General features: G+C 38.9%; 1 protein-coding gene across 2 annotated transcripts; it reads right to left on the reverse strand.

Annotated features, from left to right (window-relative positions):
- Window positions 1–2,303: 2,303 nt before the first annotated feature.
- On the reverse strand, window positions 2,304–10,707 carry LOC102718920 (chloride channel protein CLC-c-like). 2 transcript variants are annotated; one of them, XM_040523309.1, is made up of 8 exons: window positions 10,460–10,707; window positions 7,382–7,707; window positions 6,544–6,744; window positions 6,228–6,405; window positions 5,167–5,429; window positions 3,989–4,258; window positions 2,763–3,894; window positions 2,336–2,637 (listed from the first exon to the last, which is right to left on the reverse strand). In XM_040523309.1, the coding sequence occupies exons 2-8, from the start codon at window positions 7,657–7,659 to the stop codon at window positions 2,548–2,550; spliced, it is 2,412 nt and encodes an 803-aa protein (XP_040379243.1). In that variant the 5' UTR covers window positions 7,660–7,707; window positions 10,460–10,707; the 3' UTR covers window positions 2,336–2,547. The 2 variants fall into 2 exon arrangements, with proteins under 2 accessions (XP_006652320.1, XP_040379243.1); XM_006652257.3 differs by lacking the exon at window positions 10,460–10,707 and having other exon boundaries at window positions 2,304–2,637; window positions 7,382–7,757.
- Between the last annotated feature and the right edge of the window lie 3,083 nt (window positions 10,708–13,790).

Raw genomic sequence — 13,790 nt, forward strand, 5'->3', positions numbered from 1 at the left:
CTTTTGGAATGTGGAGTAGAAAAAATATTTTTCTTACAGTAATACACGCAAGATTTCACTATTAATCAATTGCTTGATATATAGTGAGACCATCAATTATTTTTAGGACTTCTAGTTTGCTTCAAGAGTCTATACGCAAGCTATTCTGTCCCTCCTCCATATCTCCAATCTCGTTAGGCCAGTCTCAATGAAAGTTTCATAGGTAATAAATAGGATATTATTTAGATATTTTTGATGATGTGGCTACGTATTAATAAAGAGATAGATGAAATGAGTTTCATGCAGATGAAATCATATATGCACAGTTACGTAGACAGCTTGTGTCTTGTATGTAATTTAGAAAACAATAATAGATGAAACTATATATTGATAGAATGATGTTTTATCCTAGTTTTAAGTATTTTTTGATGACATGTCACTCTCGGTAACTTACCTTGAAAATGGCCTTACTGTATTCGTGCATGACGCATTGCTACATCCCCTTTACAATCTATACCTTTATCCTAGCAGGGTTGGCAACGGTGATCTCAATCATCTTTCTCCTCCGCCTCTATCACCATTATCTTGTATTCAATGACTTCGTTACTTACTTTTTTGTTACAAAAGTTTTTATGAAATATTTATATGACTCAATGTTATGAATTTAGAACTCAATTTCTTTCTGCCTCCATCCCATATTAAGTTTACTTTTCAGTTTTTTAATATAATATTTTGACTTTTTATCTTATTTAAAATATTATTGTGATTAATATTTTTATTATTACTAGATGGTAAAACATAAATAGTACTTTATACGTGACTAATTTTTTAAAGTTTTTTTTACATATTTTTCAAATAAGACGAATGGTCAAAGTGTTAGACACATAAATCGGAAAATAAAATTATTATGGGACAAATATAGTAGGAATTAAAACCTTGCTTTTTATATGACTTTCCTTCGATCTAAATTATAAACAAATAATGGACCTAAATTAACAAAGAGTGTCACCTCCAAGACAAAAACAGAAAAAAGGCAACGAATCTAGCTATATCGCTTGTTTGCCTTGCTTGTAAGGCAAGGTAAGCAATATTGCCAGCACCCCACATATCGCACCAAAAATCTTTCCTTTTTTTTTTCCCTTCAAACTACACTGTACCTGTACACGTGCTGCCTATGTACTATGTAGTAGTCGTCTTTGTGTTCTCTCCCAACATGATGGCTAGTTCCTTCCGTTGGCTCACATCACACATGGGTTGTTAACCTGATGCAACCAAATAACCAATCCTTCGTCCCACTGACACAAAAGGCAGAAGAACAAACCATTGGCGCCTAGAAAGGCTTGTAAAGACGAAAATCTAATTTATTTAGAGCAAGTTCAATAGTATAATCAACTACTAGCTCCAATTTATCTATAGCCAATCTAATAATTAATTCATACGATAGTTACCTATAAAACATTAGTACATGGTCACACATGTCATACACACACTGTCTTGGAGCCCGTGTGCAGCTGGCTGCAAATTAGTAGCTCACCCTCACCTCTCTTCTCTCTCCCTTCTTATGTATTTAAAATATGTTTATAGCTGACTTATAGCCTGCTATTGTATCTGCTCTTAGTACTGTGCCAACTTTGATGAGGAGTTTGTGCAGAAAGTTGTCCGTCGCAATTGTCATGCATGCCTCACACAGAAAATTGAAAAGGCTACGCTGCCTATGCTTGCAATTTTGGTCCTGACCTGAACTCCTGAAGGTTTCTAGTAGTATGATGATACTTAGATGTTTTTTTTTAATTACTCCATACGTTTTGTTTGAGAGATTGTACTAGGCTACTGCTAGCAGGCGATGACCACATGCTGGAATCTACAGAGGCAGAATCATGGTGTCTTGCCTGTCACTGTTCCCCCCTTTTGCGTTCATGTCTGTGGTGCCCTGTCACTGGTATATGGGCCCACCGGCGCACACGGTTGTTGGATCAGTGTTGTAGATGCCTCGTGCCGACGTCGGAGTCGCTGTAGAAGGATCCTGGCGAATTTTCTATGAATCTTTGCAATAACATCGGCATGTGACAGCAACAAATAGGATGTCTCTCCATCGACATGTGGACGGACAGGCGGTTTGTTTGCAAGCAATGCATTCACTGTCTGTATGCATTATCATCTACTACATTACGTCTAGTTTGCATCTGCTTGTCCAGAAACAATAAAGAGGTTAATCTCGACAAAAGTGTGACCATCGGAGATCCAAGCGAACAACGAGGTCACGAAGGCAAACGAGAACCACGTAGCAAAAGACAGCTGATAGAACAGAACACCCCAAGTGTATATACACCGCAAGATATATACTTTATTATTTTGCACAGAAGCACAAACTACAAAATTCCATTCTGTTGCTGATTGTGTTATTCGATGGATTTTCAAGTATCTCTTATGAATGTATAGACAACAAAAGGGCAAGATTCGATCGGAGCAGCAAATTTTGCACAAAGCCGCTTCCTTTAATACCTGTAGCCACAAGGCGACGGCAAACAAAAATAATTGATCTGTCGAATGCTGGTAATTTGGCCCTTGTTAGTGTGACTTGCTGAGATTTGGGAACAGCCCAAGAATATGCTCCGGCATGAAATCGTGCCTTGTGAGAATCCCAACAATTGGGGGCCTCTGCATTGCAGAGAGAAAAAATCGTTAGCAACGAAACCACAATTACAAATACTCTATGAACTTAAGTTTACGCAGAAAAGTACGAGGGGGCAAGTTTCTTTTTCTTTGAGAGATAGAGGGCCTACCCCTGGGGTCTTTGGCACTACCAGTAGGTGTCTTAATCCTAGTGCCCTGAAGAGCACTGCGGCCTTTGCAAGTGACATTGTTTCAACCACCGTGTAGGGTGAGGTGTTCGTAATTGGATGGAGATCGACATACATTTCGAGTTCCTCATCGGTGAAATCCAGGTCTTCGATCTTGAGACCCTTTCCCGAACCGGGCTTGGCGAAGTCGAAGGCACCAAATCTTCGCAGCACGAAGCTACCGCTGGTTTTCGCCTGTTCTTTCATGAATGTCTTGCCTTTCAGTAGAACCAGCAGATGGGACCTAAGCACCAACCCAACCAGCTCTGGAGCTTCTGATACAGGTGGCTCATCAACCACTGGGAACCCATTGTGGCCCGTGATTCTCAGCGCATGAACAATGTTCCCCACCTTCTCAACGCCAGAAAAGGAGATAAGTGGCCCCGACACAACGTCACCAGCAACCAAGTGCTTCATGTACGGTTCAGCATGTGCCTCCATGAATGGCAAACCTTTCATCACTACAATCTGATCATAGACCCCTTTGTTGAAGCAATCGGCTATGGTCTTCGATATCAAGAGGACGAGCATGACCAAAGGGAGCATATGGAGGTCATTTGTGAGCTCCAGAAGGATCACACACACTGATACGGTCATTCTCATTGTTCCACCGAGGAAAGAAGCCGCACCAAGTAGTGCAAAGAGGCCAGGGTCAAGATCAGATATGGGACCAAGAAGTGTCCCCACTATGCGGCCATACGCAGCCCCAGCAAGTATAACTGGGATGAAAAGACCAGATGGAACGGCGATACCATAAGTCACGAGGCCAAGGCAGTAGATAGCAATGAAGAAAACAAAAAGAGTGGACATGTGGAACTCTTTCTCAGTGCCACTGCTGAACAGATTGCGGATAGCATCATCGTTTGTGTTGAAGAAGAGTGATGCAAGACCATTGTAATGACCCGGCAGGCACTGAAAGTTCTTAAAATTTCCAGAGCGGCCAATGGTGGGGCATTCCTCTACAGCATCAACAGGACACGGCGTGCACGGAGCAAGCCATGGGAGCCCATAGGAGCATGCTGAGGTAATAATTGATATTGTCATGGTGAGAAGAATCTTGAATGGAGGACCTCTCCTGCGGGCAAGCATGGGAATGTAAATGAGATTAATATCGAAATAATAGATAAAACTGCCAGTGTAAGAAATCAGTGTATAATATTGGTCCGTACTCATTAATAAAACTGTAGGCGCGGAGAATCCTATCCAGGAGAAAATTGAAAAGGCCTCCAAAGACACCACCAATTATTCCAAGGACAACTATTGCCACAACATCTTGGGCAGTGTATGTCGGGATAGTTGAGCTTAGATCAAACATAATCAACCCTCCTTTCCCAAAGAGACCACATTTTCCACTACGACAGAACTCAATCAGAGCCCTCAACACAACAGCAACAACAGCAGTTGTAAAGAATGTTCTCCATAGAAGAGCACTTCGCCACCTGAAAAATCATATACAGAACCTCATGGGAACAGCTGAAAGCAGATGAAGTAAAATGCATACCATAGGAATGCAAAGATAGATATGTACACATTATTAAACTATCGTACTCCCTCCGGTAAAAGGTATTTGTAATTTAGGATAAGATCTGGTCAAACTTACAGAATTCCGACGAGCAATCTTTTGTTATAATAAATTTATAGTCTAATAATTTTATGATATCTATCTATCATAGTACTTTTTGAGGAGAATCTGTGTGTATAATTTGTTTTGTATTTAAACTAGAATTTAGGAAATTATTAATGGTCAAAATTTTAAAAGTTTGACCAAATCTTGTCCTAAGCAACAAATATTTTTGACCGGAGGGAGTATTCATTAGGAGATGATTTTAGAATTCCATCCAGTTAATTACTTCTCTCCCACTCAAATTAGCAATAAAAAAGGGTTTAGGTATTTCCATCTGAAATGTTGTTTTCTCTGAATGTTCACAAATTTATATATGATAAAGCAATACATGTATTTTTGTTGCCTCATCTCTGATAGTGGATATTTTTATTATTTTGACTTTTTTGAGTGAAATTGATATTTCATTAGGTTAACTAGAGTTCTACGATGATTAATTCTGCTGAATATGAGGGGACCAAGGTTGTACATATCTAACCAAACTGTATGCGTATGAATTCAACCATGGATATGATCATATGATTACTGTGACCACTACATGGTTGCTCTGCTCTTTCAAGTTTCAACCCTATGCCCAGTTATACACCTACTACACTTGCCATGAAATCTGCTCATTTCATTTTGTTAAGAGTGGTAATAGGCAGCGCAGTAATTTTAAAGCAATGGCAAGATCATCATATAATATATGAAGAAAAAAAAATGCTTGAGAAGGGAAAGAAGTGATACCATGATGCTGCTTCCTCAAGAGCAAAGAGCACGCCACCAACTGGTGCACGGAATGCTGCTGCCACTCCAGCTGCTGATCCACAAGTAATCAAATCTCGCCTATCCCTGTCGTTCTTAAAATATCTCAGCCAATTCCATGTAAGATGGTATTTGCGTGAACCCCCCTGACCAAGCAAGTTCGCTATGCATGCTCCTGTATGTACCATGGGGCCTTCCTTTCCAAGTACAAATCCAGCTGAGACTCCAAGTATAGATCCAAATATCTGCAAAGCACAAAGAAAACATTTCAGAACATGGTGATTCTGCTCTTACCAACAATCAGCAAAATTTGTCTGTCTCTGAGTTTATATGTGAACAACAAACAAGCTTGTCAATAATAGCATTGTGAAGTTATTAACCATATACAGTGTAAGATAAGTTTTCACAACTGATAAGTTTTCCAAAGTACGATGTTGCCCTTGGCATCACCAATCTGAAAAATATATAATAATGGCACTCTTTCTCAATACCGATTCCTGAAAAATATAAAAAGAGATGACTATCCTAATGTAACAGATGTATTTTTTTAGAAAGCAAAATAGATCCCACCAAAAGTTGACTCCATTCCTGTTTCTAAAAGTACTGTTCAAACAACCATTAGGCTTCCTTCACTTCTATTGTTGCTAAAAGATTCTACAACCCAAACTAGGCAGTTTAGCATCTGGCCAAACTGATTTAGATTGATCCTTGCTTACCAAGTTCGTTTCCATCTATATCAATTAGATTAATTTCTTGTTAGCCATATTTTATAATAGTTCAGTTATTGTAGATTGCAATCAACAGTTCGGGCAAATCACCATGGCTGGAAAGAAAACAGCAGTGGGGGTTAGGCCTTGAAATTTTTAGGAGGCTCTGTAACAAATACCAAGAGAATTTCATAACACAGAAGCAGATGTTGGAAATGTTCTAATAAATTCAACAATACAAGCTGGTGGAAAAAAACCGAATACAATGTAAATATATTTGAAACATAATAAACCTTACTCCACTATATATGTATGCTATTCTAAGTTAAACCTTACCTTCACAAATAATGTACTGGGAGCTAATATAGAATAAGCATCAACTCCATTAAGATATGCTTTAACTTCAGGAATACCAGATCCAGCAGCAGCGGGTGCTATGTAAGCACAGATTGCTGAGGCAGTAGCTGCCAAGACTAGATTACAACCGCCATATGCCAAAAATGCTGTGAAGTACCTGCACTGGAAGCAGCACACCATCAATAAATTTAAATTACTCCATCAAATTAAATCAAAACACGATATGGAGAATCAGGAGGAGGCATTAGTCTGCAACTTATGGAAGAATAGCAAAAGCACCAGAGTGAAGCTTTACCTCTGCTTGAGCATGAGATCACTCGTGAGCAATAGTTTGAGTCCTGCAATATTTTCGACTGCAAGGTTGTTAAAGAAGCCAACAATTCCAGTCGACATGCCAATAAGCAGAACTAAGGCCCATTTAAGAACAATATACTGAAATATCTGCTTCTTCTTTCTCGATCGCCAATCTTGCTTGAAAAGGTCATTTTCCACAATTCTGAAACACACGGTATAAAAGTTAAAGCGTGTGACTGATTAAATGGGCATAGTGAACAAACTGATGTATTTTTTCTCTTCAGAATTCAATCCCCAACTTCCTTACAAATCCATTGCAAGAGCTTTGCAGTTGGCTTATTCTCAGTTTGTCGATTCTTATATATATTGCTTTTGTATGTATCAGTCCATTACAGAAACGTCTTAATTCATCTAAAATTTTCGCAATAAAAATCAAAACACCGTAATTCATAAATATTTATGTTGTTCATTCGCACTAAAAGACGTGATTGACAAATTGCCAGAAGGGAGCCCAAAATTGTCCTGTTTCCTTTTCAATACCGACATCTTACAATCCATTACATAGTTATTATTTTACAGCAAGTGTTCGTTAAGAATTATATTATCTGATTCTTTACGAAGTCATTTCTCCTTTTATTTAAAATATCATAAAGACCATGTTTTCATATTTTAGATGCAGGTCAAGATCCTAACCTTCTTGTGCCCAAGTCAAACAACAAACTAGTAATAAGGATCACCCGTTAACAATCAAGATCGTTGCGGCCAAATAATAAAGATCAAAAATTTCCTCAACCGAGGAATTATCTGAATGGAGAGGTCACAGGCATTGGGGGACTTACTCGTAGTCGAGGCTTTCGATAGGGCAGACGTTGGCGCCGACTATAGCGATCTGGGAAGTGGTGTTGATGGTTCGCTTCCGCAGCAGCGGCTGGCGCGGGCCGCCGTCGCCCTCGTCGTCGTACTGTAGCAGCGCCTCCGACGACCCGTTCCGCCCAGTCGCGACTCCCCGCCACGCACTGCCGCCGCCGTCCATGCTCTCGATGTCGTAGCCGAAGCTGCCGTCCCGCTCCGCCGGAGGGAGCTGGTGATGGGAACGCGGCGAGGGGTGGCCGTCCATTTTTGTCGCTCGCGTGGGGTGGCCTCGCCGATCCTTTTCTTCGTCTGCCTGCACTTTATGTGGCGTGAGGAAGGAGAAATTACGACAAAGGAAATGGACAAAAAAAAATGGAACTTAAACCCGACATACAGTCATTTCCTTGGAATGACATGCAAATCTTTTACGTATTCGCCAAACTACTTTCAGCAGTATAGTTATAACATACAAATAAATAAACATGTTGCTTACACTCCTCCATTATTTTGAGTTTATCTTAAGTTAAATATATTTGAGTTTGATCAATTTTATAGAAAAATATAACAATATTCACAACACCAAATTAATTTTGTTAAACCCATTGTTAAAAGTATTTTTTATAATATATTATTTTGTGGTGGAAATGTTAATAGTTTTTATATAAATTTGGTCAATCCTAAAAGACCTTTAACTTGTATCAAAACTAAAGTACCTTATAATACGGAACGAAACGAAGATATCGTTGATCAAACTTTTGAGATATCATACTTTTTCCAATATTTTTTTAAAAAAATTAACATCTATTATTATACATGTTGATTGGCTATAAATTATTGTTAGAAAAATTATTTTTATAGAAAATCTGACTATTACTTGCTATAGGTTTGCTTACTTCTGCACAATCTAATAAAACAAACATTTCTTTTGGAAAAAGAAAAACAGAATGCCGAGCAATCGTCAAAATGGACGGGCTCCAAATCCAATGCTCCATCCATACATGATCTGCGGCGCAGCATGAGCGGTTCCCCCCGGCCTACTTGTCACTGCAACCAGCCTGGAATTTTGCTTCCAATACTCGCAAGAAGAAAATCCCAAGCCTCTTCACATGCTCCACATGATTTTTTAACAAATTTTGCAGCCTGTCTGTCCCTATCCCTCTAACTACTCACCACGATCACATTCTTCAGGTGCTCCACAGAAAAAGAAACAGTACTGTAGAGTTAATACCCTCGACAGATCAGTTTAAACTGCATTGGCACCATCTTTCCTCCAGTTTCGGAACAAGGATATGCAAGGAATTTAAGCAGGATATGCTTGAATCTGGTTGGGGGTTAGCGAGTCATGAACGTCACCTGTCCACATAGTAGAGCAGATGCGAGCGAGTCGACTGTGTCAGAGTAAGACAGACTGAAGAAACTTTAGATCACACCAGCAGAATCGTGGACCATGAAACTCGATATCATCGTTTGAAATCACGCATGCCCTGCAATTGAAGTTTTGCGTTGCCACGATTGCAGTAATTCCTATGAAGAATTCCAGATGGGATTCTCTTGATTTCCCTTTTGAAATGTTCTAGAGACGAGGAAACAGAAATTCATTCATTTGTTCATGCTCTTCTCCTAAGAAGAGGTACAATAGCAGGCTATAAGCCAGCTATAAATATATTTTAAAGAGATAAGGGAGAGAGAAGAGCAATGAACTACTAATTTATAACTAGCTCCACACAGATTTATGTGAATGACATGTAAGATCATGTACTAATGTTTTATAGATAACTATTTATATGAATTGATTATTAAATTGACTATAAATGAATTAGAGCTAGTAGTTGACTATACTATTGAACTTGCTCTAAAGTATCTCTAAGAAAAGAAAAAGGGTTCAACCGTTCAAACCAAGCAAGGGATAGATATCTGTCCTTCTTGAAGAGAAAAAGATCACCGCACTGACAAGTGGATAAAAACGGGTTATTGCACAAAGCATCACAGCTTCTTTTGATGCTGTAGCCCATGGATCACAAAATAAATGAGATGTTGCGAGTAACTCCGAGCAAAATTTGTAACCATTCCCTCCGGAAAAGACCACTACCACAAGAAATCGCCACGTGTAAAGGGTGGAGATGCCCGCTCCGACGGGGACAAAATTCCAGGTCAAATTGATCCTCCACATGGCGCAACAGCAGCATCACGGACAGCTAAAGCTTGCCATTCCCCCCACGTCTCATCATTGTTAACCTGATCCCTAATTAGCTTTCCCCACTAATTTAATCCATTAGTTTATTCATCAGTTCTCTCCTTCCCACAAGTGGACTAGAGGACAAGGAGTTGGTAGAACAAAAGTGGGGATCTCCCGGAGTGTTTGCAGTTAACACCAACCGGATTAGTCAGTTCTGGGAGTAGAATCTACTGGAAATAACTTGTTTGTTCCATTCTTCACATAATTTTATTTGCTACTGCCTACTGGTTGGATAGAACGGAAGTGACCTCTTGAACATGCAAATCATGGCGATCTCAATAGTTTCGAAAAGCTAAAAGGTATGGCACTAAACAGAAGTTAATCCACAATTTTAACTCATTTCCTTTTCCGTGTGATTCAACATCACATCACCTCAAAAAGGAAAAGGGCTTAGTGCTACAATCAGATCATGCTAGCGAAAAATTTCCGCATGCAGTTTTGCTAGTATTCCATTAGGTAGGCAATAATTGAGTTGAACTAGAGAGAGAGGAAGGGAACGGGGGCCACTTCACGGCTGCCAATAGGCTGTGGGCGTTGGATCCAGCTTGGCGTTTCTGGACTCTGCTCAGGTGACCCAATTCGCTAGAAGACTAGCAAGTGGTAACTGGTAAGAACACATTGTGAATGAACCAAAAGTCGCAGACCAATAACCGCCATGGATCATTCGTGGAGATCACACGACACACGCAGGAACGAGGAGGAATGCACGTACACGAACAACAGAGCAGCAAACAAACAATCGAAGCGGACGAGGACAAGGCAGGACGATCGAAGAGAGCCGCGCGGGGCCGCAGGGAGCTGCGGGAGGGGGAGAGAGAGGGACGCATACCTATCAATCCCGACGTGATCAGCGGCGGCGGGCCGACCCGCGCAAGAGCATAGAGGCCACCGCTCTCCCGCCGTCGATCGGGGAGGGGGGAGAGAGACCGCTGGTCCTTCGCCGATCGACCGACCCGCTGGACGCGACGCCCACCCACCTCCCTGCCGCTCGCTGGATGATCGCGAGACGAGGCCCGCGAGGCACGGGGGAGCGGGGTGCGTGGGGGGAGGAAGCTTGTGGAGGAAGCAGGGCGGGGCCGGCCGCGGGGGGACGAGGAGACGTAAGGAAGGGGACGAGATGCAGATGGATTTCAATCGATGGAAAGGTTTATATCCACGGGGGGCAAATGCCTTCCGTTGGGTGCACTCGATCGACGACGACCTCGACTCGTCTCTGCCCGCCCGTACTTTTTCCCTTTCCCATCATGACGCGGATAAATGTGGATCATGCTGCGTACGGCTCCAACAGTCCAAATTAATCCCGGAATAAAGCACATATCCTTAAACTTGTGAAGCAGTACCACTTAGATCCATAAACTTAGAAAGTGTATGTTTAGATCCATGAATTCGTTTTAATGTATAATATCATGGACCTGGATGGTACATTTAAAACAAGTTCATGGATCTAGATGGTACATTAAACAACATGGACCTAAACGTGTATTTTCTAAGTTCATGACCTAAGTGGTACTACGCCACAAGTTTAAAAACCGGTCATGTACTTTACTCTTAATCCTGCATAATAAGAGGTCTGTTTAGTCCACGAAAAGAAAATTTTTGAGTGTCACAGTAAATGTTTGATGTCGGAGAGGGATTTTCGGTTACGAAATTTCATATCTTGACTGAAAACCGCGAGATGAATCTTTATAGCTTAATTAATCGGTTATTACCACATGTGGGTTATGTAGCACTTCTAAGTAATTATGAACTAATTAGGCTCAAAAGATTCACCTTATGATTTCTCCCCTAACTGTGTAATTAGTTTTTTGTTTCATCTATGTTTAATGCTCTATTTAGGTGTATAAAGATTTGATGTGATATTTCTACGACTAAACAGGGCCAACAGTTAAGTTTTTCGCAATTTTGGTTGTGTTCCTTTACTGGATGAAGACAAAAGATAAAAAAAAAAATCTGATTTTCTAGTATATATTTTATGATATAAACAATAAGATTAATTGCTACAATGTTAAAAGGTTAATAGATATATTTTTAAAATAAATACATTATTTAGCGGTTAGAAAGCATGCGGGTTCAAACCAAGAAAAACACTGACAATAATATGAGAAGAAGAAGGCAGCCTTTATATGACACACTTTGTTAGCATAAATGACTAACCTAACGTAGGTGCTTTGCTAATGGTAAAAGAAAATATATTGCTCTATACATTTTAATAGCTGACGTAGTTCATTTTTATCAAACAGTTAACTATTTGTCTTATTCAAAGTTTTTGTGTAAATATACGAAAATATAAATTATAATTAAAATACAACTAGTAATAAATAATAACCATAAAATAAATGATAACTACATAAGTATTTTTTTAATAAGATGAATAGTAAATATGTGTAAAAAGTAAAGATGTTGTATATTATTAGAATACAGATTAAATATAATATTACCTGCCACAAATAAAAATATACCCCCTTATTCCATTTTTTTTTGTCATGTCTACGTCCATCCACACATTAATGAATATGATTCAATAGTATTAATATGAATTTAGGGATGATGGAAGTATTTTATTATATGAAACAAATATAATACTAATACATTTTATGAAATGTGGTACGAACTTTTTGTGTATACATGGAATATCTACCTAGATTTGGTTATTTCTTTATATTAAGACGTTTTTGGCGTTTCTTTTTGGCAAAAATAGGGAGCGAAAACAACAATTGTAATGTTGGTAGAGCATATCACCTCATGGCCTTGGGGTGGACATCTGGGCTTGCAGTATATGTGCGTCCCACCATTTGGTGTTCACCAACAAAATCCTTTTAGGGCACTTACAAAAGTTATTTATCGTCACGTAATCAAATATAATGATATGATATAGATGAGACCTAAGAGAGGAAAATGAAAGTCGTTACCATACAAATAATGGCTCGAAGTCAAATCTTAGCATTTATCGATAGGAATTCTATTTGCACGGGATGGATAAAAAGAAAATGACGATAAAAATATTTTAATGTATTAATTAAGAGACAATGTCCATAAAGAATTATTGAACCAAGGTAATCAGTGGCCTAGTATGGATTCACGACTGGCTAATTAAATAGAAACAAATAACCACACATTTATCTTTCAGATTTGAAGTATAAGCAAATTGTTACAACCTTACTCCCGTCTTAAATTTGGAGATGTATTATATATTTATACTTATAAGCCAAATTTTAATTTTTCATCTTAAATTTGGAGTTGATTTTGAGGTTTTTATTATCGTAGTTTATTTTTTCAGCTTTTACTTTTAGATCACTGAGCACACGTATATAAAAATTTTATTCGTAAATTATTTTTTATTTATAAATATGTGACAATCATCTCCTTAAAGTACGGGTTTATTACCAAATTTTCTTCACTATAGCAAGATTTCTTTTTTAACTGTTTGCGTTTTCCTTGTGAATTTTTTTGAACTATTTTTTTTCTTATGGATCTTATCTGTTGTTTTCCATAACATTATTTTCCAACTTTTGATCGAGAATAATTCTTTAGTTGGGTGTGGCTGGAATGGATCGGTGGGCTCCTGTGCTTGCCAACCGCTCGAGGCATCATGCTACGTGCATCATGTGATCCCGATGGTTGCATCGATCACGGGGAGGCCTCGTTATCTATCTCATAAAGCTTTGACAGGGATGGGCTATGAAATTAAAGCAAAAGAAACGATATATTTGCGGGTATATCGAATAATAATGCAAGGCAGCTAGGCAAGAAGAGGGGGTCCACCAGAATGATGCATGTTTGCCTCTGTTCCGAGGTAATCGTAAATACAACAATTATGATGGTAGCGATTATTGTCAGGTTTGATTAGATATTTTATTTGTGGATAGTTGGGATGGAATGTGTTCAAATGCTACGGTGTGAGCTTGAGCGTTATAGAAAAGAGTGATGATATTACGTAGTGAATATGTCATCACCCTGACTATTTTTTTAAAAGAAAAAATGACTGTAATATTCACATATCAATCATTATCATTAGTGATATAATTGTCAGATATATACAATAATTATAATTATAAGATAGTATACATAAAAAATAATATTAATAGCGTATTGGTAATAATTTTTAATAGATATCCATCGCAGCGCTAATGTCATGAAAATCAGCCGCTGTCGAACGAAAC

The sequence above is a fragment of the Oryza brachyantha genome, chromosome 4 (assembly GCF_000231095.2).
Source record: "Oryza brachyantha chromosome 4, ObraRS2, whole genome shotgun sequence".
In the NCBI taxonomy this organism is placed as follows: Eukaryota; Viridiplantae; Streptophyta; class Magnoliopsida; order Poales; family Poaceae; genus Oryza; species Oryza brachyantha.